Source organism: Maylandia zebra, linkage group LG2 (assembly GCF_041146795.1).
Source record: "Maylandia zebra isolate NMK-2024a linkage group LG2, Mzebra_GT3a, whole genome shotgun sequence".
Taxonomy (NCBI): Eukaryota; Metazoa; Chordata; class Actinopteri; order Cichliformes; family Cichlidae; genus Maylandia; species Maylandia zebra.
In genome coordinates, this window is record NC_135168.1 from 11,492,444 (window position 1) to 11,516,678 (window position 24,235).

General features: G+C 43.1%; 1 protein-coding gene across 1 annotated transcript in view; it reads left to right on the plus strand.

The window, feature by feature from the left end:
- LOC143413260 (uncharacterized) overlaps positions 1-24,235 on the plus strand; it is a 28,362-nt gene that overhangs the window by 2,810 nt on the left and 1,317 nt on the right. The window contains exons 3-5 of the mRNA XM_076876035.1: positions 8,562-8,735; positions 11,743-11,789; positions 11,938-12,189. Coding sequence (XP_076732150.1) covers positions 8,562-8,735; positions 11,743-11,789; positions 11,938-12,189 — 473 coding nt within the window. The remainder of the gene's footprint in view (positions 1-8,561; positions 8,736-11,742; positions 11,790-11,937; positions 12,190-24,235) is intronic.

Consider the following 24,235-nt stretch of genomic DNA (forward strand, 5'->3'; position numbering starts at 1 on the left):
TTTATCAGCTAATTCATTATACTTCTCTAAATAAGGGTGATAGTGTGTGTGGGTTGTCTTCAGATACTCTGCTTCCTCCCACAGTCCAATGTGAATGAGGCCCAGCTGTAAAGTCACAGCAGTCACACTGTATGTGTCTCATTGTCACTGGAGTTTAGGCTCCATGCATCCAGCTGGTGCTGCAGAAAAAGTAGAAATGTTTCTGTTTGGTTCTAATCTGCTGCTGAGTCTCTTTTACAAAGATAGAACTGCAGCTAATCATGCTCATGTAGCCAGTTAGTAAAAACCCAAGTCACCGTCAGACTAGGGTTGCCAACTTCCTGGGACACCTCGTGGCCAGGGCCGGGCGACCCAGTTGTCTCCACCCTTCCAAGTGTGGTGAATTTTTTAGCTCTTTTTTTGGTGTGTGAAATTATTTTTTTAACCATTTGACTTGAAGTTGATTTAATGATGCATATTCTTTGTGATATGAACACATGGGAAACAAATGATCATTTAGCCATTTATTTGTAGCGCAAAATGACAACATTAACACAATAAAACAGGTCTCTTTCTTAAACAGAAGCCTGTCATGCTTAACTTTAAAGAATATAAGTTAATCTTTCTTTAAAAGAACTCTGTCCTGCTTAACTTAAAATTATATAAATTTATAGAAAACAATAGAAAGAAAAACATTCTTATAACAGTGCACATAAAGTGCATTTAGTGCAGCTGGCTTCAGTTGAGGTATTATTTCAGCTTTTCTAATGCTAATCAGCTGCTCGTGTTTGTAAACCCGCTTGTTCCCATGATTACGCATCTTAACTCATTATCATTATTAATCTATGTATTACTTTTATGTATTAGTCATCTATTCGTTGTAATCATCTATCCTTGCAGTTGTTTATTACACAAAATAAATTATATTATCACACTTCTGGCCACATAGAGTTGATATTCACTGCACATGCTCACATTAACCTTAACCAGAGGGTTTAAAAACAACAACAATGTCTACATACCATATCTTCTGCTGCCATGGCCTGGTGAACAACAAATTGGTTAAGGGTTCCCTGAGCTTTCATGCCACTCATGTGCCCACCACTAGAAGCATGCTGCCAGTCCACCATGGCCTATGAAAAAAGTGCGACGGCACACAGTGCAGTGCGCTTTATAGGTGTTATCGCGCACTTTTTCCAGCGAGGTGTTTTCATTTTCCCATTCCTCCCTGCACTTATGCAGCCTTTTTTTTTTCTTTCTCGGTGGGGTACAAACATTGCTGGTCGAAGGTGTACTGTCGTCCGAGACTTGCACCGCAGTGTCAGCGTTTGTTTCCCTGTTGGCCATGCTTCTTTTTGTGGTCATCTGTTGTCTTCTGGTATTTTCTCAGCGAGCGACCTTTCCTCTACCAATGAGATAAGTGGTAATCTGAATTGTCATACTCGTGCGTAAGGTCATTGGTCACAAAGCAGGAGAGGGGCTGGGAATTATGTTTTCAAACAAAGCGTTAATTCCATTAACATTTATAGACTACTTTTGATTCTCTCTGTATTACAGGACAAAGTGCGTCCCTTTGGAGCTCAATACGGGACGTGTACTTTTTATTTATTTATTTATTTTTTTTTTTTGGCCTGTCCCGTTTGGCTCTTTTGCATCAGAATTGTTGTCTAAAGGCAAAGAAAGATGCCCAACGGATTTACTTTACCAAATTGACCATCCCAGCCTTGCTATAATGGTCCATTTGATTCACCTTTTATTGTTTATTTTATTTTCACTTGCTGAATACGGGACAGACTTGACTGGGGGAAAGAAGGGGAGAAAGAAACAGGGAAAGAGAAACAGCTGAGAAGAGGGACGGGGGAGAAGGGCAAAAAACAAAAACCAACAGAACGGGCAGAGAAAAAAAAAATGCATATATCGATCACCTGGATCACCTGCTGAGAAAGAAAAAGGAAAACAAGCAGAAGAGAACAAGAGTAATAGAATAAACAACATCACAATGATATATGGGAATATGACAGTAAATACTAAATATTAAACATTATTGTGCAGCACATAAGATCAACAGAACACAGTGTGCTTTGAGGTAGGAGCCAAAAAGGGTGTAGTTTGTGGGTGTGATCACCCGTGTGTACACCTGTGAGCATGGACGCGCTTGTTTTTTTAAAAGGTTCATTCATGTAATGATCTGCTAGAGGGTGTGGGGGGGGCACAGCCCCGTCCTCCAGGGCATGAAGCAGGTATGGAGGAGATCAAAACTCCAGACATCCAGAGGCCCCCAGAACACAAGAGACCAAGGAAGACCCACAGAGGGGCAGCCGCGCCACTGACGTGTACTTTTCTTTCTAAATACGGGACGATTCCGTTATTCAAGGGACGGTTGGCAACCCTACGTCAGACACAGCAGACATTTAGTGATGATCTCACTGTATGTGGTCTTTTAGCGCCTCCTAGTGGTGAATTTGTGGAGTGGTGTTAGTCTGGGTGAGGAGTGTAACTATTGAGTGACACAGACCGAGCCTGCATGCTGGTAGCACCTTAGCCACAGCTCGGGTGTGGAAAAGCTGAAAAAGAAGGTTTTCTAGTTTGTAACGAGGAAAAAACTGAGAGGACTGAGTTAAAGAGAGGCTGGAGAGTAACACAGAGCAGCAATGAAAGCTGTTCACACAGTTTAGACAGTTTAGCATCAAATGTTCTAGTGAGTTAGGTTAGCTCCATGCTAACGAACAAATCAGCTAACTAGCAAGCCAGCTAACTAGCAGACCAGCTAACTAGCAAACCAGCTAAATGTAGCCACAAGCTGCGACTGCGGTTTTATAACGAGAGCATCAGACACTCAGACTGGTTTTCTTTGTGGATGATGATGTATTTTTATTCTAATCCTTCATGGTGATGCTGCCATTCACCCACTGCTCCTGGCAATGTTGCCAACTCCTCAGTAAGGAAAATTGCTATTGGCTGTCCTAAAAGTTGCTGGAAGGAGGTCAGTGTGAATGGACTGTTGTCATTGGTCTGAATGTGTCACTATAAACATGTGCTCTTCATTATTGTGTGTGTAGAACAACAAATAAAACCAAATCACAAAAAGCTTCAAGTCAAAAACACATGAAACTTTGAGGGTTTTTCCCTAGGATGAGGAAGCAGACTCGGCCCCAAACAGCTGGATATATGGATGGTTACCACAGCAACCACAGCAGTGCGCTCTGAGTATATTTAGTTGTATAAAGGTGTTTGTGGTGTGTTGCAGCTGAAGCAGCCTCATGTATGTTGACACAGGGAGAAAATAGTGTGAGAACACTGTTCACAGCAGTCACAGCTCGCTGCCTTCAACAGTCTCTTCCTTCCTTGTTTAGATGTCACTGATATCACCGCTCTCACACTGACCACCTGTTGGAGCTAACATGCTAACATGGCTAACAGCAGGATCACTACATGTAGTCCTTAGTGATGGAAACTGGAACCATGAAGTCAGTGATGCTGGAATAAGCATCTCCACAGTGACACTAATGGTAACTATCATGACTCTTTGATGATATTCTGTGAAACACTGACAGAGAAAAGTGTTGGACAAATCTGAACAAGTCTACTTAATATACACGACTGTCCATAATTTTGATGGACACATGTTTTGGAGAAACGCCCTCCCTCCTGCTGCTCAGTTCACTCCGCTGTTCCACTCATTTTTGTTCATTATAACCTGTTTTATTTTGGTAAGTATGGTCTCTGGTGTCAGACGTTGTCTGGATGAGTTTCAGCTGTGTCACATGACCCTCCTGTGTTGACCTCAGCTGTATAGATGGCTCTGTCCTTCCCTCAGTCTTTATGTCAGTGTCAGTTTCTCCTCCTCATGTGCTGCCGGCCTCTTTTAGATTCTCTTTAGTTTGTTCCTCGTGTCCTTTCATTCCTCAGTTTAAGACACCAAACTCATCAAAGGTTCAGTCTGCCTCCTGAAACACTCCCATTCATGACATGAGACCAATACAAGATGTCCTTGGCAGCACAAACACTGTTTTAAAAGCAGCGATGGGCAAAGCCAGGCTTCGTCAAACTGAAACACTGGAAGCATTTGTGCCATCTTGAAGATGCTGTTCTGTGAAACGGGGACACAGACGAGCCCAGCACAGTTCACAACACAACTACAGACACACAATACATCAGTTTAGTCAAACATAACAGACTGCTGTGTTTACTGTAATAGGCACACAGGTTTACAGCTGTTTGTTGGCCTCATGTTTTGCTCCCAGCCGTGAAGCTTTGGATGCGTTATGTTGACTTTGAGGTTTTCTGGGAGTTTGTGTCATCAGTTCTACACACTGTCAATCAAAGTTACAAGCTGGCGTGGCGTTAGCTTTGATTTGGAATCACTTTGAAAAAGATACATTTCCATGAAAAGATTAAATGTGTTTTCTTTCTTTATACAAAGTTTGTCCCATTTTCACAGGCTCATTCTGACCAATCAGAAGCCTCCATTTCACGCACATCTTTAAGTCGTCCTCAGCTGAACATCTTCTGAACCATTAAAAAACTTTCCTGAACTTTACCTTCTAACACTGGCCTGATGTTTCACTGTCAGTCTGGAGTTTGGCTCATAGTGAACCTGCACAAGTCCTGTTGGATTTGACAGACTCAAAAAGGAAAATAGAGCCTGGAATCAATGTGTTTTTCTAGCTTTCCTTTTTATAGGATCAGTATTTTCTGTATTTCTACACACAGTCTGTGAGTAACAGCTGACAGTGAGGATGATATCCCTGAATGCAGTACATCCTATTTTCTGTTGTAAGTAGAAAAAAGTAGAGCGCAGACAGAGCTGAAAACTGGGGCCCGTTCTTCGTACCTCGCTTACTACATCCAAGATCAAATGACACATCCAAGACCAAATCATCGCGCTAACCGTGAGCTCGCTGTTCCGGTTCTCCGAACACACCTGTTGTTGACGATTAGTACAGCTGGATGAAGTAATGTGACATCACTGGGTGGCCCAACAGGGGCTACGCGTCGATAGTAGAAACATTGATCAGCAACCCGCTGATTGGTCGGCGAAAATGTCGAAGGGGCGTGCACGGTATTTTTCGGCAGCAGAGCAAGAACTCTTGAGTGAGGGATTTCAGGAGTTTCAGAGTTTAATCAGAACGCAAGGGAACACTGCAAAGGCTGCAAAAGCAAGGAGAGAGGGCTGGCAGGAAGTTGCTGACAAATTAAACTCGTAAGTAATTTAATAATAACAATAATAATGGAGTGGATTTATATAGCGCTTTTCAAGGCACCCAAAGTGCTTTACGATACCACTATTCAGTCACTCTCACATTCACACACTGGTGGAGGCAGCTACAGTTGTAGCCACAGCTGCCCTGGGGCAGACTGACAGAAGCCAGGCTGCCATATCGCGCCATCGGCCCCTCTGGCCAACACCAGTAGGCGGTAGGGTAGATTTATCATTTCACACTATATTATCCAATATTATATTACACTATATTATATTATAATATGTTATATTATATCCCCTTTCACATTAGAGCCACAACAGGACCCACTAGAACATGGGAACAAGTAAAAGTGAAATATAAGAATATTCTACAGAATGGTAATATTTATCACTTATATTGCTTTTAGTCTCTTGGAAAGAGACCCTGGAATACTCTGTTTGTTTGTTCATAACAGCAACCAAGAAAAGGGCAGAGCAAAAAAAGACAGGTGGTGGTCCTGCACCCCCTCGTCAACAAGTTGGTTAAGTAAATAATACCCTCACGGGAAAATCGATATCTCTCAATGAGCACACTGTCGCGCTGAGCTAAAGGATCCTGTCTGTCCCGCAATATACGCTGGATTCTGAGGACTCTCCTTATCAATCTTGCACCTTCCGCAATGGGTGGCTCGCGTAAACGGACAGGACATGGCTGCGACAGGCTTCCCAAATCCACCTTGGCTTTTATAGCCGTGGTCTCCCATCTTGATTACACGAAGTAATTTACAATTACTACTCTGAAATATGAATTACATCTGTAATAATCACATACATGTAATAGAATGTTAATAGTACATTTCCCTTTTTTAGGAAATGACCTGTATGTATCTGTGTGACATCAATAAAAGGATCAAGTGCTGCATTATCTTTAGTTACATTGATGTTATTTATTTATGGTGAAACAGTGGTGGAATATCGCTGTTGCTTTCGTATAAATGACGCGGACATACCTGAGTGGCCGCGATCTAATCCTGTTTACATAAAGTAAACCTGCTCCCGAGCAGGTTTACGCTTACGGATCTGTTGCTATGACAGCAAGTCCCGGATGAGCTTCGGGGAACCGAACGATCCAGGATCACGCGAAATCGTCAACAATCTAATCCAGCTAACTTACTTAGCGAGGTACGAAGAACCGGCCCCTGGTGCCTGTTTGATTTAGTCCTTGAAGCAGTTTTTACTGTTTTTACTGAGATCTTCTAATGATGTTACAGACAGTGTGTGGCTCTCTCTCTGCTGATAGGACTGAATGTGTGTGGAATAAACTGAAGCAGTGATATAAAAGCATCATTCAGCCATTAAAAGGGTCAAAAAGACCAGTCAATGAAAAATGGGAATTCCCGAGACTGGCAATGCCTGGAAGCCGCAGGTATGCCACCTGTGGCAGCTGAGGTCACGTGATCTGAGTGTTTGAACCAGACGTTGGAGCAGCGTTTCCAAACATCTGCACTTCAGAAGCTCCAAAGTGTGGAAACGTCACTGTGGAGCATCTCATCCCTATCTAAGAGATTTTCTTGCCTCTGCAAAGCGAAGCTTGCAAACAGCACCATAGTTTGTCAATCCCAACCAATCAGAGCGCTCCTTATGTCACGTCACATGACTCGTGTGTTTTCCTCTTTGATTAGCACCCAAAGAACTAAAGAAAGGCTAAAAGGACATTCAGCCAATCAAATCCCTCCTAGGAACAGGAAGTCTAGAGAGGAAATGGAGCAGAGAAGGAGAATCACCAGTTTAAATGTCTGAGTTTTAAACTGGTGACCCTCTAAAGAGGCTTTTATTGACTCTTTCTGTTTTCTTTACAGCTTTTTTCACCATTTAAACTGTTTAATATCAGATTTAGAAATAACTTTTGGACAGTTTTTCTACATTTGCACTAAAATGAGACAAATAATGACTTTCTGACTTTACGTTGGACTAATCTAACGACTCAGCCTGGCTATGTTGGACTGGGTGTGGCAGCAGCTCCCAGTTTGAGTTCAGGAGACAGACACTCTCTCTACTTTGAAGATCAGCTTCAAACTTTCCTTTTTGATAAAGCTTATAGTTCGAGCTGGATCAGGTGACCCTGAACCATCCCTTAGTTATGCTGCTATAGGCTCAGGCTGTTGGTGGACTTCCCATGATGCTCTGCTTTCTTCTCCCCTCTTTTCACCCCTGATGCTTTTATATGTCACTACTGCGTGTCCTTAACTTTTGTCTCTCTGTTTTGTTCTTGTCTCTCTGAGCTCATCTCTTCTCTTTCCCCTCACCCTGCAACCAGTCATGGTAGATGCTCCTCCTGGAGCCTGTTTTCACTGGGAGGATCTTTGTGTCAAAGGGAGTTCTTCTTCCCACCATCACCAAGTGCTGCTCACAGTGGATTGTGTCGCGAAATCTATCAACGTAGAGCAGTGAGACAAACCACGGAGGCCCCAGAGAAGTGCAATCAAACGATGAGTTTATTAACACACAGGAGAAAACATCAGCCTATGACTTCTGACAAAAATACATGTTGTGGACACTTACAAAGCAGTGGGGTACACGCCCCCCCTTGGCGTCAATAAAAATAGTCAGAGTAAAATAGGTTCCAGACATTAGTCACAGTTAATGGTACATCTTGTACATGTTTAATGGCTATAAACAGACACAGAACTTCTCTTTTCTGTAACACCTTCCATACAAGGTAATAAACTTCAAGCCCTCAGGGTCTCTGGGGCTAATTATTGACTCTGGTCATCCGTTGCCAAGTAGAGTAAATATAGTGAGACACCAAATGAGTTAAGGCCTCAGGCCTGACGCATTCCTAGATTATATGTGTTATATGTATTGTAAGCATCCATGCAATCATCCTGTTCTAGTTTCCCTCAGCATGGATCACCTGGACAGTCACGCCAGTGAAGCTTAAGACCCTTAATGAACCGAACATCAACTCGACATAAGCACAAATATGCAATGTGTATGAAATACTTCTGACCGTACTTGTAATAAAAGTTAACATAATGGAAGGATCCTCAAATGAACATGTTCAATAGACAACTTTAATGCAATATCAATACTGTGAGAAATATTATTAGATGGAATAATGCTGTAAAGAACATTATTAATGCAGTTATAATGATGCAGATTATATGGCAGCAATAAAAGAATTTCTGTATCTTCACAATTGTCTGATGGTTGGGGCTTTCTCTCTAATATTGGAGGCGGTTACCTTACACTGTTAAACAGCTTCAGATGACTGTTGTTGTCCTTTGGGAATTGTCACTTATAAATAAAGTTACATTGAATGGATGTAAATGGATAGATGTTATTGTGACAAAGAGAAAACGATTGTTGACAGATTGATTGTTGTTTTGTGTGTCTGCAGTCTGTCAGGCTGTCTGATCACAGACGAAGGCTGTACTTCTCTGGCCTCAGCTCTGAGCTCCAACCCCTCCCATCTGAGAGAGCTGGACCTGAGCTACAATCATCCAGGTCCCTCAGGAATGAAGCTGCTGTCGGCTGGACTGAAGGATCCAGGCTGGAGACTGGACACTCTCAGGTATGGAGAGAATGTCTGATAGAGGAGGAAGAGCTGGAAACATTTCCTGTGTCCTTCACTCACTTCCTGTTTGTTTCCTGCAGATGACACATGAACAATCACACATGCAGGAATATTTTCAGGGACAGACACACTAGTCTAGCTGGATAGTTCATGGATATTTATGTAGGGGTCTCCAAGGAGTCTGTTTGCAGGAACATTTAGGTCACAGGTGTACCTGATATAGATACCAGTGTACCTAATAAAGTGTCAGCTAACATTTGGAAATGGAAGCTAAAATAATGACAAACTCTACATTCACAGCTGAATTCACAATAAATTTGTTCTCAAGTGCACATTTTTCTGTTATTGTTCTCAAACAACAGAATGAGAATGAAATATTGATTCTAACAGGGCCCATAAACTTTACTAACTAAACATTACTGTGAGCAGCTCCTCCATCACTTCAAAACTGTCATCAACACCACGGACATACATTGGGAGCTGGGCAGTGTCGGTGATGTCTGTGGTCTCATCAAGAGCGACTGAGTATACACTGAAACATTTGGCTTTCTCACACAGTTGGTCATAAATGTCACTTGACAGGTCAGAAATGCGATCTGCTGCGGTGTTGGCAGAAAGGCTGATGTTGCTAAACTGACCTTTCTTTCCCGGACAGACTATATTTGCAGCCTGCAATATGCACTTTTAGACAAATGCACCTTCTGTGAATGGCTTCCCTGCTTTAGCAATCATCTCACTAACCACGTGGCTCCGACTGCTGCATTATTCTCTTTGGTTGCTTTCTTGGAGAAATCTTGCTGCCTCAGTAGATCTGTTTTAAGACTGGCAACCCGGTTCGCTCTCTCGTCTCCCTGGTATTTTGCATCCAGCTCAGCATGTCTAGTTGTGTAATGACGTTTCAAATTGTATTCCTTGTGCAGCGCAACTTTCTCTGTGCAAATAAGACAGGTCGGGGTGCCCCTGTGCTCAACAAAGAAATATTGCATTTCCCACTTTTCCTGAAATTGTCGGTGCTCATCACCAACCTTTCTCTTCACCGCAGGCTTTGAAAAAGACATGTTTGGGGCTATGTGACATTTATAATTCTACTTGGTGTCACTGTCGCATTGAAGTTTCAATCAAGCGTTTAGCCGACGGACGGGGAACGTCTCAACGCGTAGAGAACGTCATTTCTGCTTCTTTTTCTTGCAACCGTAGCACGGCGATCGGCAGATAAAAAGCCGGTAGCAGTCTCCTTTGTTTTTACGCTCGATGTTCATGTCTTTCATGACGACACGAACACCGTGGCGTTTGCAGATGGTAGAAAGTGCAGGGATAGCGAGCGCAAAAAAGGCGACTGCTCACGGCGCCGGGCTGTTGTTACAGGAGAAAGAAGCGGAAATGACACCGTGACATATAACAAATAACATCAGCTGTTTCTGATGTTAGTTGTTTTGACTGCTTTTACATTATATTGAAATATATGTAATGTTCATGTTTGCTGCAATGCAAACGCAGTGATGCAAATAAAAACATGGAGCCACAAATTACGGTGCGACCCTATAATTAGTCCGGGTTACCGGGGACTGTTGTTGCCGATGAACAGGTGTCGCTATGTGACTGCAGACTAAATTGGGCTGCATTGAGTTCATGACTTTTCTTTTATCCCGCCGCCTACGCATCACTGTGAGAGTTAATATGAGATCTCTCTCTGTGGAAAAATAACTTTAAATCCCACTGACGTGTGTATAAATCTATATACGTATAATGTCCCGCTGGGCAGCAACTTAAAAAAACAACTTTTTTTGAAGTGTTGTGAACGCAGCGCGCTGGGGCGAATGTCGGCGTTTGCCCAATAGAAAGGAGGAAGCCAGCCAGGCACAGGAAAGAAAGAAACACTCCAGGGCAACGCTGCTGGAACTTTGACTCATTGAGAAATGTTTCCCTGCTTGCATCAAGCCCGGCTGGTGTCCCCTGAGATCCATATCCCACCCTGATTGGTGGGTTAATTCAGCTCCGCCCACAACACTGTAAAGTGTCATACATTATCAAACTAACATTACATTTTCATATTAAGGTGGGGCCAAAAACTATCGTCCTGCGGGCCGCAATTGGCCCGCGGGCCGCGAGTTTGAGACCCCTGGTGTAGGAGGACACCTACTCTGTGTCTGGTTAAGTATAAGAGCCCTTTGTTAGGGGGACCGCTGGACTCTTAGCACCAGCTTTGGGGTCACAGGGTCACATCTGGAACACACACACACACACACACACACACACACACACACACACACACTATGCACAGACTGGTACTCTTTGTTCATACCTGTGTAAGACGTCATAATGAACTTGTGCATATTCATGTAAGCTCAATAAAGAGCAGTGTTACGAGGGAGCAGACGAGAGCGACTGAGGTCAAGTGAAGGAACGGCGCTGTCACAGTTCTCTCCCTCATCAATTGTCTGGTTCCAGCGGTGGGTCTGTGCTAGACGACCCATCACCAGCTTTTTCCACTGGTTACCAGTACGTGGTAGAATCCACTTCCAGATCTGGTTGTCTTTAAATCTGTGAATGGATTGGCTCCATCTTATCTCTCTTTAACAAAAGAATCCAAGTGGAGCCCTCAGGTCTGCAGATAAGCAGCTTCTGACCAGAACTAGACGTAAAAACAGAGGTGAGCTTTATCGATGGCTGCAGCCAAACTCTGGAACAGTCGCCCTTCACATCAGGTCGTCACCAACACTGGACATTTTTAAAAGCCGGTTGGAAACACATTTGTACTCTGTAGCTTTCAATCCTGACCAGTCTTTATAGTCATTACTGTGTATGTTTCCTATTTTCTCTCTACTCTGTGCAGCACTTTGGCTCAAGCTGTTTTTAAATGTGCTGATAAATAAATGTAGATTTCTTTGAATAAAACAGTGGAGCCGAGCTTTGAGCTCAGTGTGTAACAGTGTGTGTGTGAGAGCCATGTAATGTCCATGTGTGCATGCTGACTGTGCTGCTCTGACCCCCCTCCTCCTTTCAGGGTGGAGCCTGCTGGAGTCCGATGGTTGAGACCAGGTCTGAGGAAGTGTAAGTGTGTTTTTAATGGGATTCATGAAAACAAAGCAGCACACATTCAACCATCTTCATCATGTCAGGAGTCATCATCAAAGTGTCAATCAATGAACAGATGATGGATCAATAACTGCAGCTGGATTGTGTTTGTTCTCTCCATCAGATTCCTGTCAACTCACAATCGACACAAACACAGTGCACACAAAGCTCCAACTGTCTGACAACAACAGGAAGGTGACAGGTGTGGAGGAGGTTCAGTCATATCCTGATCATCCAGACAGATTTGATGTTCGTCCTCAGCTGCTGTGTAGAAATGGTCTGACTGGTCGCTGTTACTGGGAGGTCAAGTGGAGAGGAGACGTTTCTATATCAGTGAGTTACAGAAGCATCAGAAGGAAAGGAGACAGAGTTGACTGTTGGTTTGGATGCAATGATCAGTCCTGGAGTCTGGAGTGCACTGATGATGGTCCTGATTCTGTCTGGCACAATTACAGACAAACATCCATCTCCTCCTCCCCGTCCTCCTCCTCCTCCTCCTCTGTCTCTAACAGAGCAGCAGTGTATGTGGACTGTCCTGCTGGCACTCTGTCCTTCTACAGAGTCTCCTCTGACACTCTGATCCACCTCCACACCTTCAACACCACATTCACTCAAACTCTTTATCCTGGGTTTGGAGTCTATCCTGGTGGCTCAGTGTCCCTGTGCTGAGTGGAGTGTCTCCTGTTACAGAAACACTCTGACTGTTGAACAGATAGTTCAGTCTGTACATGTCTGTCTCTTTCACTCACAAACACGTTTTCAGATTCATGGATTCAATCAGTTGATGTTTGAAACTCTTCTAAATGATTCCTTGTAAACTTCTTCCTCTTCAGTCACAAACAAACAGGAAGTGATGTCACATGTGTTCCTGTCCACACAGCAGAATGAGTCTATTGCTGACAGTGATGTACAAACAGAGTGAGCATTTCTGAGGCCCAAAATAAACTGAGTAGTTCACTGAATGAACAATGGACTGTGAGCTCAGTTCCTTCATCATTAGTATGGATTATATATGTATATGTATTATATTAGTATCATATATATCAGGTGCTGCTGCTTTCAGTCATTGTGCAAATGTGCTGTTTGTAAGCTTGTAAAGCTGCAGTCAGCTGAGACTGAAGAAGTCACCTGATCAGTGAGCAAACGTTTCTGAAAACGTCCAGATGAACAGAATCAACCTTTTGGGATCAGCCAGCAATGCAGCATCATTGTTGTTCAGCTTCAGAGGTTTGCAGGAATGAACTGATGACCAGAAACAGCTGCAAAGTCCAAGAAAATACCAGCTGGAGTTCAGCTGCATTTGAAGAAGTCAAAGAAAAGTAAGGATGGCAAAGGGCGACGTTTTCTTCCAAAGAGCTGCAAACATGGTCGACGCCTCATTAGAAGAATCATCTGGACATTTGTGAGGAACTCTAACCAAGAAAGCAACGTCACACAGATCCAACAGACAGTTTCCATGACTGCAAGTGTTGAGTGGAAAAATGCTACATTGCATTATTGCATCCTCTCACCACAGGAGGCGCTGTTGGCACCACTGATTGCTGATCAGCTGTTCTCTGATGATCTGATTGATACTGTGAATAACGGGACTCACTGAACTCTGTGACACAGTGAAGATTACAGAGTTTAACTTCACCCTTTAAGACTGACCACAGAACCAAGTCCGCCAGAGCTTTGGTTATATTTTTACATGCTGTGGAGCCATTTGTGGGAGCATTTCAAGTTGCTATACATCAATACAACTGTTATAGCCCTAATTTTAATAATATGTATGCATTAAGTCCATAGTAACTACATAAACTGCAAAAAAAACCTCTGCTCATCCATCTCTGTGTGTATCAGGATACATTTGGTTCATAATACACAGAAAAATCAGAGTTATTACCTGTAATAAATGTGAAAGATTCCTGCAGTGATAACCAGGCAGGACTGAAACACATCCAAGCTGTCACCATGGTAACAGCAGCGTCCATCCACAGGTGAGGGGAGGAGCAAAAAGAGGGACTTTGACCATTTTATACTAAAAACACTCAACTAATGTTTCTAATATGAAACAAATAAGCCCACATTAATGTGAGCGTTTATTAAATAATAATAATGATGATTTCCTCCTGATCTCATTTCCACAGCAGAGAAAACTGTGGTGTATATTGAGGTGGAGGGTGTGGTCTGTGGCTCAGGTGTAGAGTGAGGGTGGGGTGCACCACAGCAGCATGCTGGGACTGCTGAGGGTGGAGGAGGGAGTGATGATGACATCAGAGCTGCAGCACAGAGACCAGTGAACACACAGTCTGTTCATCTTTGCATAGATACAATATACAGCACAATATTGAATGACAGACACGCTGTGGGAGCTTCCACAGATACACTGACGTCAGCATCCAGAGTCCTCCTGCTGCTCCCCCCTCAGAGCCCCGTGATCAGCACCAACACATTCAGTTAGATGACAGAGTCCAGCTGCAGCTAGAATCAGCTCCCCTCTGTGAACAACAGCACAGCGTCAGTGTTTCACACTCAGTGAAAGGAGGAAACAGCAGAAGAACACCATGTGTGCTACGTTTCCCAGGACACACTACAAACTGCACAAATACAGAGCAGCACGTGGAAGGACCTGGAGCTGCATTTACAGAGCTGCAGACAGCGTGATGTCCTGTATGGACAGGTGGAAGGAACCAAGTCCTCAGCTGGAACACTCGTGTTTGTCCACAGACAGGAAACACAGCAGGAAACTTCCTCACAGAAGTGCAGCTCATGGATAACACACTTCCTGTCAGTCAGAATGAGGCTGCAGCCAAACACAGAAAGGTGTTTTTGTCCAGATGAGCCCAGAGAAGAAACACGAGTGTTCACAGACATCAGAAGCTCAGAGAGGTGAAACATGAGGTTGGAGTCCTCGTCAGCATCCAGAAGAGCTGCTGTGAAACCCTGAGTACTCATGACAGACTCTGATGGCACAAACACATCATGATTCAAACAGAAAGACAAACATGGAGCTCCTGATCCTCCTGCATGAGAACAAGCTGACATGAGCGCTGTGTCTGAGAGTGTCTCCCTGTCACAGTGACAATAACACAGCTGCTGCTCACAGTCATTAAACTGACCTGAGGTCAGCTGTGCTCCTTACATATGAACCATGTGACCTCACATCAGTGCTGTGGATGACTGTAGTCATAGAAGAGTAGAGCTGTAGCAGGTGGTGTGAGGAGGAGGTGGTGTATTGTAGTTAACGCAGTACTGAAACACTCCAGCAGAGGGCGCTGTTAAGTCCTTATTGTAACACAGTTACTGTGTGCAGTTAGACTTCATACATAATCTGCACTTATTTCCATCAGACATGCTGTCAGTAAATGATTGGTTTCTATTGATTCTACTTCCTGTTGACTCGTTTGATGACAGTGAAACAATCACAGCTGATTGTGTGATGATGTAAACTGTCACTGTTACATTCAGTGTGTGTGACATAATGTTAGTGCAGGCTGATAACAGCCTGGTTCTGTTAGAAACACATGAACGTGTCCATAGATCAGTGTGTGTTTAACATGAGAGCTTCAGCCCTGCTGATGTGTTAAATAAAGACATGCAGGAAAACTGATGAGACTCTGAAATAACTCTTTATATTTATAATGTAACTCTGCATCAAAAGAACAACAAAGGATCCCAGACAGGTTTCTGTGAACAAAGACCATTCTGATGTTTCTGTGTTTCTAACACTTTGACATTATTAGTAAACAGACTGCAGTGAGCAGCATTTATAAAGAGCTTCTATATAAAGATATGACAGCTGTTTGACAAGTTTATCACTCTGTGTTTGGACCTGATCAGTCCAGCTGTTTACTTGAAACATGTTCATTTACCTGTTCTGTTATATTCATGTTCTTGTCTCTGTTGAAAACACATTTTAATGTCCCTCAGATTTTTCTCCCAGATGAATAAATATAAAAATGACACAAACTGACTGCAGCTACTTTTTGTCCTTTCTGTCAAAAACCTTCATGTGACTCATGAGAGACACGTTTCAGCTGTTTGTGACAGATCAGAGGCCAACAAGTCATTTATAACACTTTCCATCATTGTTTAAAGTTCTCAGTGTTTCTGTGTTGCTGCGTATAGGATCTCCCAGCATCATCACTGTGCTGTCCAATCATTGTGTGCGAGGTTACCCTTATAGTGCGATGTGTGTTTGCACAAAGAGAAGCATGTGTGTCAAATATAAATAAGCACAGAACAGAAACAGCTGCTCGTTTCTTCTGTTTAGAGTCAAGTTAGTGTTTTGTGTCTTTGTTTGAGGCCTGATGTCGAGCAGAGGTGTGTGTAACTGCACTGGTCTGTTATATGTGTGAAGTGTGTGCTTCTCTTCAGCATCATCTTTGTCACTGCTGATTCCTTTGTGTCATCATGTGTTGAGAAGAGAGAACAGTTATAACGGAGGAGCAAAAGGAAGCCCTGAAATCTGCATCAACAAGGAAGTGTTGGCTCACCAGTGATCCCAGCAGAGCCACTGGTTTGGCTCCAGTTGTTCTAGATTCAATGATGTTGTTGCTACAGATACATGTCAGCATCTTTATTGAATTTTATATGAAGCAGAAATGGTGTCATTAGGAGAAGAAGAGGAGAACAAGTCCGGCGAGGAGGCAGCAGCTCTTAAAGATGAAACAGCAGCTCAGCCCTGAGCTCAGAGAGCTGCACATGAAAAAGCTCCTCAAGCAGATCCTGTCAGAGGTTTGTCATCAACAGGAGGAACTGTTCACATCATAGGATGAAGATGCTGTCAGCTGGATGAAGAAGGTTATTTAATGCAAACGTTCACACTGAAGTCAAATTGTTGTCGTGTTGAACAGATTCATGTACTGATCGTCTCCAGAATGTTAGAAGAGCTTCAATGAATCATTAGAAACAACTTACAGCTGCACAGCTGTGTCAAACACATCTGTGTGTCATTGTGGGATTGTTGTGTTTCTACATGTGACACATGTCTAAAACATGCACACAATCTGAACACAAACAGGGACTCATGTGTTCCCACAGCCAGATGCTGAGAGCCATTTCCTTGTAGTCCTGTGTCTACATACATGAACCATTAGATGTTATTGGAATGATTGTCAGCTCTGATAGTTTCATGTGTGTTTAGCTGGACGCTGTTTGATCCTCGACATGTTTAAAGGTGTCCAGTCCTGAGACACTGGGGCTGGAAACAGCTGTGATGTCATTGGACTGTCACACAGACAGAAGTGCATGAAGTGAGCAGCCGAGGAGCCGCTGATGTTTTGGATTCAACAGCATTTGAAAGGTCGACACAGACACATTTGCACACAGAAAGCTGAATCTGTCATATGCCACAGTGAACTCACTGTTCAGTGTTTTTCAGGAAGCTTCTTAACTGCCTCTGCTGCCAAACAAGCAGCTGATGTCCTTGAGAAGAAGCTGAAGAAGTCTTCAACAACAAATACAGGAAGTGGACTTTCAAATACTAGATTCACTTTAGACTCACAGAGAAATGACTCAACCAGCTGTGTTTGACTCTATGAAAGGTCAGTGTGTGTCTGCACACAGACTGTTGTGTTGGACTGTTATTCAGTTGTCTGCTGAATGTTTTCAAATGTCTGCATCTCAGCTGTGATGAGGCTGGGGGTCATGGGAGGCCACCGTAGCAGCCTCTTCAACATCATGACATCATCATAAATGCTGCTGGACTGTCTGATGGGCTGACGGTGAAAAAGCCGTCGGGAAGGAAACAGAAGACGTTTCAGAGGCTGCAGCAGATTTCTTTGATTCAGGGCCTTTTTCAGCTTTATTGGACAGAGCAGTGAAGATAAGTGACAGCAAAGCAGAGAGAAAGGGGGCGTGGCCCGGGTCAAAGCCAGGCCAGCTGCTCTCCACCTCGTGGTCACCTGCTCATCCTAGTGAGCTCCACCAGCAGCCCTTTCACACACTTTACACTGTCAAACACTGTGTGTGGACCTCAGCTAACAACAGGCTACATTTAAGTCTGGACTACATGCTTTTATATTGTTTTTATTCCATCAGCAGCTCAACATCATGAGCAGCTTTGACATAAAGACATCAAACTCAAGCTGACTTTAAACTACTTTTAATACAGGGGCTCAAAAACAACAACATCTTTATTATATATCAGGACACAAAGTCATTTCATCTCAAAGGGAAACAGCTTTATTTGGAATAACCAGCACTATCAACTGGTTTGGGATCTCCACCAGTTTCATGTCTTTGCAGCTTCTCCAACAAAGTTCCTGTAAAATCAGCATGTTTGTCTTTATTGGTTTGATAGTGATTGATTATTCAGTCCCAATCTGCTGTCATCTAAAGAACAAAATGATGTTTCTATGAGTCACAAAGCTCCAGATGTTGTCGGCTTCACAAAGAAAACAAAGAACTTAAACACAAAGTGTTTGGAGCCAAAATGTTCCCAAGCTGCTCTTTTTGAAATGGCAGAGGTACAGTGGTGTCTAACAGCACACTGTGGAAGGCAAACATGTTATTGTTGGATGAAACTTCATGAATCCTTTGTAGATTTGAGCTGTTGGAGCCTTTCTTTTCTCTTCAGGTGTACAGATGCTGAGGAGGCAGGTGAAGCAGGTGGAGCTGTTGTGATGCTGGCAGAGGGTGTGTCTTAGTAACTCTGTGAGGCAGAACTGGATCCAACATTGTGGATGTGTTGATGTTGGAGCCATTAAGAGTCTCTGGCCACACTGTAGGATTTCCCTTTGATCCACTGTGGGGGCATTTTGGAGTCTGTCAGTGAAACTCTTCATGTTTGTGTTTGACTCCAGTTTATAGAAACAGAGAAATGTGTCATGCTTTTGTTCGGCCTCCACAAATACACACATTTGTTCATTGGTTGGACTTTTTGGAAGGAGACACATTGAAAACCATGTTAATAAGATCTTGTTGTTTCCTGTGGATCCGACACAGAGAGTGGACTTCAGACAGAAAGCGTGGAAGAGATTTTAGAGGCCGTGTGTGGCAACAGGAAGTTTCTGTGTGTTTGCTGATCTTACATGTGGAAAACAACACGTGATGTTTGTGAAGTTCTACAATGATCATTGTTCTCACAGCATTTTGAGTGGGAACAGTTCAAACTGGGAGTAGTGGGAGTTATTTACTGATTGAAACAAGCTGAATGTTTCTGTGACGATGAAGATCAGCAGCTCAGCTGATCAATGAACTGACATCTATCAGTCGTTTCATGAGATGAAGTCATCAGCAGACATTTGTTCTGACTGTGTGATGAATGTCAGAACGTCAGGGCTCTGCTTTAGTCACTGCTTGATGATCATTGGCTCATTGTTGAATCCAGGGCCCAGTCTGACCTCTGACCTTTGCTGCAGGTCTTCTGTGTTATCTCCACTTTCATGTCTGATCTTCTACTTGTAGTCCTGTGTCTACATATACAGTGGCTTTCAAAAGTATTCGGCCCCCTTGAACTTTCCCACATTTTGTCACATTACAGCCACAAACATGAATCAATGTTATTGGACTTCCAGGTGAAAGACCAACACAAAGTGGTGCACACGTGAGAAGTGGAACGAAAATCATACATGATTCCAAACATTTTTTACAAATAAATAACTGCAAAGTGGGGTGTGCGTAATTATTCAGCCCCCTGAGTCAACACTTTGTAGAACCAGCTTTTGCTGCAGTTCCAGCTGCCAGTCTTTTAGGGTCTGTCTCTGCCAGCTTTGCACATCTACAGACTGAAATCTTTGCCCATTCTTCTTTGCAAAACAGCTCCAGCTCAGTCAGATTAGATGGACAGCGTTTGTGAACAGCAGAAATTGAAATTGAAATTGCAGTGAAGTCAGCTAGAAACTTACAGTGATGTGGACATCATGCAAAGACTGCCAGACTCTGTAATACTGCAAATGATCAGTGACTCAGGTTAACACTAAACTTTAAACGGCACCTCTGTGTCTCTGTGTGCTGAACATCTAGGATTGAGTCAGGCTGCATCAGCTGAAGCTGTTATTTGTATATATCAGTATTTTTTTATTCAGGTGTGGGGAAAATACGTAAGACTGCAGTGAAGCGATGCACCAGATGAATCCCTGGCCAAAGGTATCGTACTCAAATCAGACTACTGATCCAGCCACATCAGCCTTTTGTGAGGTCTGTTTAAAGTAGACTAAAAGTGAACTGCAGGTTCCTGAGAGGTGGACTGTGAGCACAGAAACACATGTTCATACATACAGCTGCAGCAAACTTACATTAATTTTAAATAGATTTGTTACTCTGATGTCTGTCTCTGTGTTAGTCCTCTGACAGACTGGTGACCTGTCCAGGTGTGCTCTACCTACTACTGGGACAGGTTCCAGCCTCTGTAATAGAAATGTTCTGTTATTCTCATTTAAAGTGTTTAAGTGCTTATGCATATGCTTAGTTGTGACACTGTTACTGTTCAGTGAATGTTTCTAAAACTAGATGAACTTACTTCAGCAGTTTGAGAAAACAACTCCCTTTACAGGTGCTGATAAGGCCAAGGGCACAAAACAGCACAACCATTGATGTGTTAGGTTTCATAGTGAGACACGTGAAGTGTGGTAGGATCAGTTTGTAACTTCCTCCCTCTTCCTTGGAAAGCATAAAGGAGGAGGAGCACGACTTCTGTGGCAGCGCTGACATGACTGAACTGTGATGTTTGATGTGTGTTGGCGCAGTAATAAATAGCTTGATCACAGCTCTTTCTGTGTTGCAGACTTTATTTAAAAAATTCCACGAAACACCCCCCCCCCACCCCCCCACTGTGAACCTGAATTGAATATTCAGAAGACATTTGTTTAAATAGTTCTACAAATCTGAGCTGTTGGTGTGTCCTTGGATTGTGTGGTAATAATATTAGAGCCTGCAATCTTTCTTACTGGATCTCTACAATGAGTCATGTTACCTGAGATTAGTTCTATGTTTACCTGTCAGCCTGGACGAATGTGCTGTGTGAAGAATGTAAATGACATCAGATCTGAACTGCTTACATCTAAGGAGCCTGTTCATATTTAATTGTAATATGAACCAATGATTTTCTGATTGATTGCTGATATATACAGTGGGGCAAAAAAGTATTTAGTCAGCCACCGATTGTCATCATTTTAGGTGGGGGAACTTGCACAGAGGTCAGTAATTTGCACCAGAGGTACACTTCAACTGTGAGAGACAGAATGTGAAAAAAAAAAATCCATGAATCCACATGGTAGGATTTGTAAAGAATTTATTCGTAAATCAGGGTGGAAAATAAGTATTTGGTCAATAACAAAAATACAACTCAATACTTTGTAACATAACCTTTGTTGGCAATAACAGAGGTCAAACGTTTACTATAGGTCTTTACCAGGTTTGCACACACAGTAGCTGGTATTTTGGCCCATTCCTCCATGCAGATCTTCTCGAGAGCAGTGATGTTTTGGGGCTGTCGCCGAGCAACACGGACTTTCAACTCCCGCCACAGATTTTCTATGGGGTTGAGGTCTGGAGACTGGCTAGGCCACTCCAGGACTTTCAAATGCTTCTTACGGAGCCACTCCTTTGTTGCCCAGGCGGTGTGTTTTGGATCATTGTCATGTTGGAAGACCCAGCCGCGTTTCATCTTCAAAGTTTTGAGCCAAGGTTTTGGCTCAAAATCTCACGATACATGGCCCCATTCATTCTGTCCTTAACACGGATCAGTCGTCCTGTCCCCTTGGCAGAAAAACAGCCCCATAGCATGATGTTTCCACCCCCATGCTTCACAGTAGGTATGGTGTTCTTGGGATGCAACTCAGTATTCTTCTTCCTCCAAACACGACGAGTTGAGTTTATACCAAAAAGTTCTACTTTGGTTTCATCTGACCACATGACATTCTCCCAATCCTCTGCTGTATCATCCATGTGCTCTCTGGCAAACTTCAGACGGGCCTGGACATGCACTGGCTTCAGCAGCGGAACACGTCTGGCACTGCGGGATTTGATTCCCTGCCGTTGTAGTGTGTTACTGATGGTGACCTTTGTTACTTTGGTCCCAGCTCTCTGCAGGTCATTCACCAGGTCCCCCCGTGTGGTTCTGGGATCTTTGCTCACCGTTCTCATGATCATTTTGACCCCACGGGATGAGATCTTGCGTGGAGCCCCAGATCGTGGGAGATTATCAGTGGTCTTGTATGTCTTCCATTTTCTGATGATTGCTCCCACAGTTGATTTCTTCACACCAAGCTGCTTGCCTATTGTAGATTCACTCTTCCCAGTCTGGTGCAGGTCTACAATACTTTTCCTGGTGTCCTTCAAAAGCTCTTTGGTCTTGGCCATGGCAGAGTTTGGAGTCTGACTGTTTGAGGCTGTGGACAGGTGTCTTTTATACAGATGATGAGTTCAAACAGGTGCCATTCATACAGGTAACGAGTGGGGGACAGAAAAGCTTCTTACAGAAGACGTTACAGGTCTGTGAGAGCCAGAGATTTTCCATGTTTGAGGTGACCAAATACTTATTTTCCACCCTAATTTACGGATAAATTCTTTACAAATCCTACCATGTGGATTCATGGATTTTTTTTTCACATTCTGTCTCTCACAGTTGAAGTGTACCTCTGGTGCAAATTACTGACCTCTGTCATCATTTTAAGTGGGGGAACTTGCACAATCGGTGGCTGACTAAATACTTTTTTGCCCCACTGTATGTATATATATATATATATATATATATATATATATATATATTTTTTTTTTTTTTTTTTTTTTTTTTTTTTTTTTTACATACATAGTTTTTTGTTGCCTTATGGTTCCAAGCGCTGTCACCAATCTTTGCATTTTGTTATTATCTCATGACACTTGTTTAATCAGCTACCATCTCTCCTGTGGACTTTTTAATGTCTACAGTCTCAGATCAACACAGCCCTGCCCTTCCCATATTAGATTCTTGATGAATGTGTGTTGTTGTTATTCAGCCTGGTTCAATGTGCCCCTTTTTAACTTTGAGCACCCGCCCCTTTAAACCTCTCTGCACAGCCCTGCACTGAACTCACTATCTTCTCCCTCTAACAGCCTCCACATGTTCTCACTGTAATTTCCCCTCATGAATGAATTTATGCTGCACTAATGTGAATGTTTGCAGGGAAATCAAACGCATTTCACACGCAGTACTCGAGCTGACTTACCTTTGTTTGAATGACGACTTGTACGCGCTGACTCCACAGATAAGGTACGAAAATATATCAGGCTACGTCTTCAGGGTTTCTACTCCACGGCCGTATTTCATACGGGTCCACATTTCCACTGCACGCTATTTTCTGCAAGTACCGCCGCTTCGCCTCTGGACGCAATCGGTCTCTATACAGTACGTTCTCTTTTGAGCTGCTTTTAAGCATCTTGTAATCGTCGTTCCAACACAGTGTGTTTGTTTTGATTCGTAGACCTCGAAAATGGTGCCGCGCTCCCACAATGCATTGCGGCGTGACGTCAACTCCAAAGCCCTATAGAACATGTTCTTTTTCATTGTCAAAATTATCAGGAATAAAGAAGAAAACTGATTCAAAACCTGTGGAACCTGCCAAAAAACAAGTTTTACTGCAAAGGATTTCTAGATGTGAAGGTTTTGTGGCTTTTTTCAGTTTCTAAAACAAACTCATTTGTACAGAAGGATATGAGGATGTATATGTCCGGTGGTGGGTTTTTTTCTTCTTGATTTAATGTATTCATTTATCTCTTCACTTAATCTTTCTTTATGTTTTTTTTTTCTTTTGATTTGGCATGAGCGATTTCCGGTCCTCACTCCAAGCCAGTTGGTGGCGGTAATGCACCACATGTTCTATCACAGCTGCGTCCGAGAGGACAGGAAACGTCTGTATGCGTCTGCAAACCAGGTAACTACACTCAGCTGAGCCTCTCTGCTAGTCGTTATTAGTTGGGGGGTTTTTGTGTCACTTTCTCTCGGGCTGTATAGAAATCTCTGGTACGTAACACGTAACGTCATTTTTAGGGAGCGTCGCAGAGAAGTGAGGCTGTTTCTTTGTTTTTGTCGAGTTTTGATTGAAGACATGTTTCCAGTCCGTTTTTTACTCGTTTGTTTTTTCATTAATAACTTTACATTATCACAGAGAACAAGAAGGCGCTTTGTTTGTCACATTCATCTCATGTCTGTGAAGGTTCTCAGTCATCCAGGTCATCGTAGTCAAAGGAGCTTGCAAAGAAAAGCGTCTGGACTTCTTTAAGTTACTTGAAGACGTTTCACCTCTCATCCGAGAAGCTTCTTCAGTTCTAAGGTCAAATGGTGGAGAGTCCCAGATATAAACCTAGTGGGAGTTTCCCCCCACAGAGGGACAAAAGGACCCCCTGATGATCCTCTAATCGCCTGAGCCAAGGTGTGAAACTGGGTGTGGGCCCCAATCAGCCAGTTTCGGGTGAGTTCATTGTGAAACCTGGCCCCACCTTATCATGCGAATTCCTGA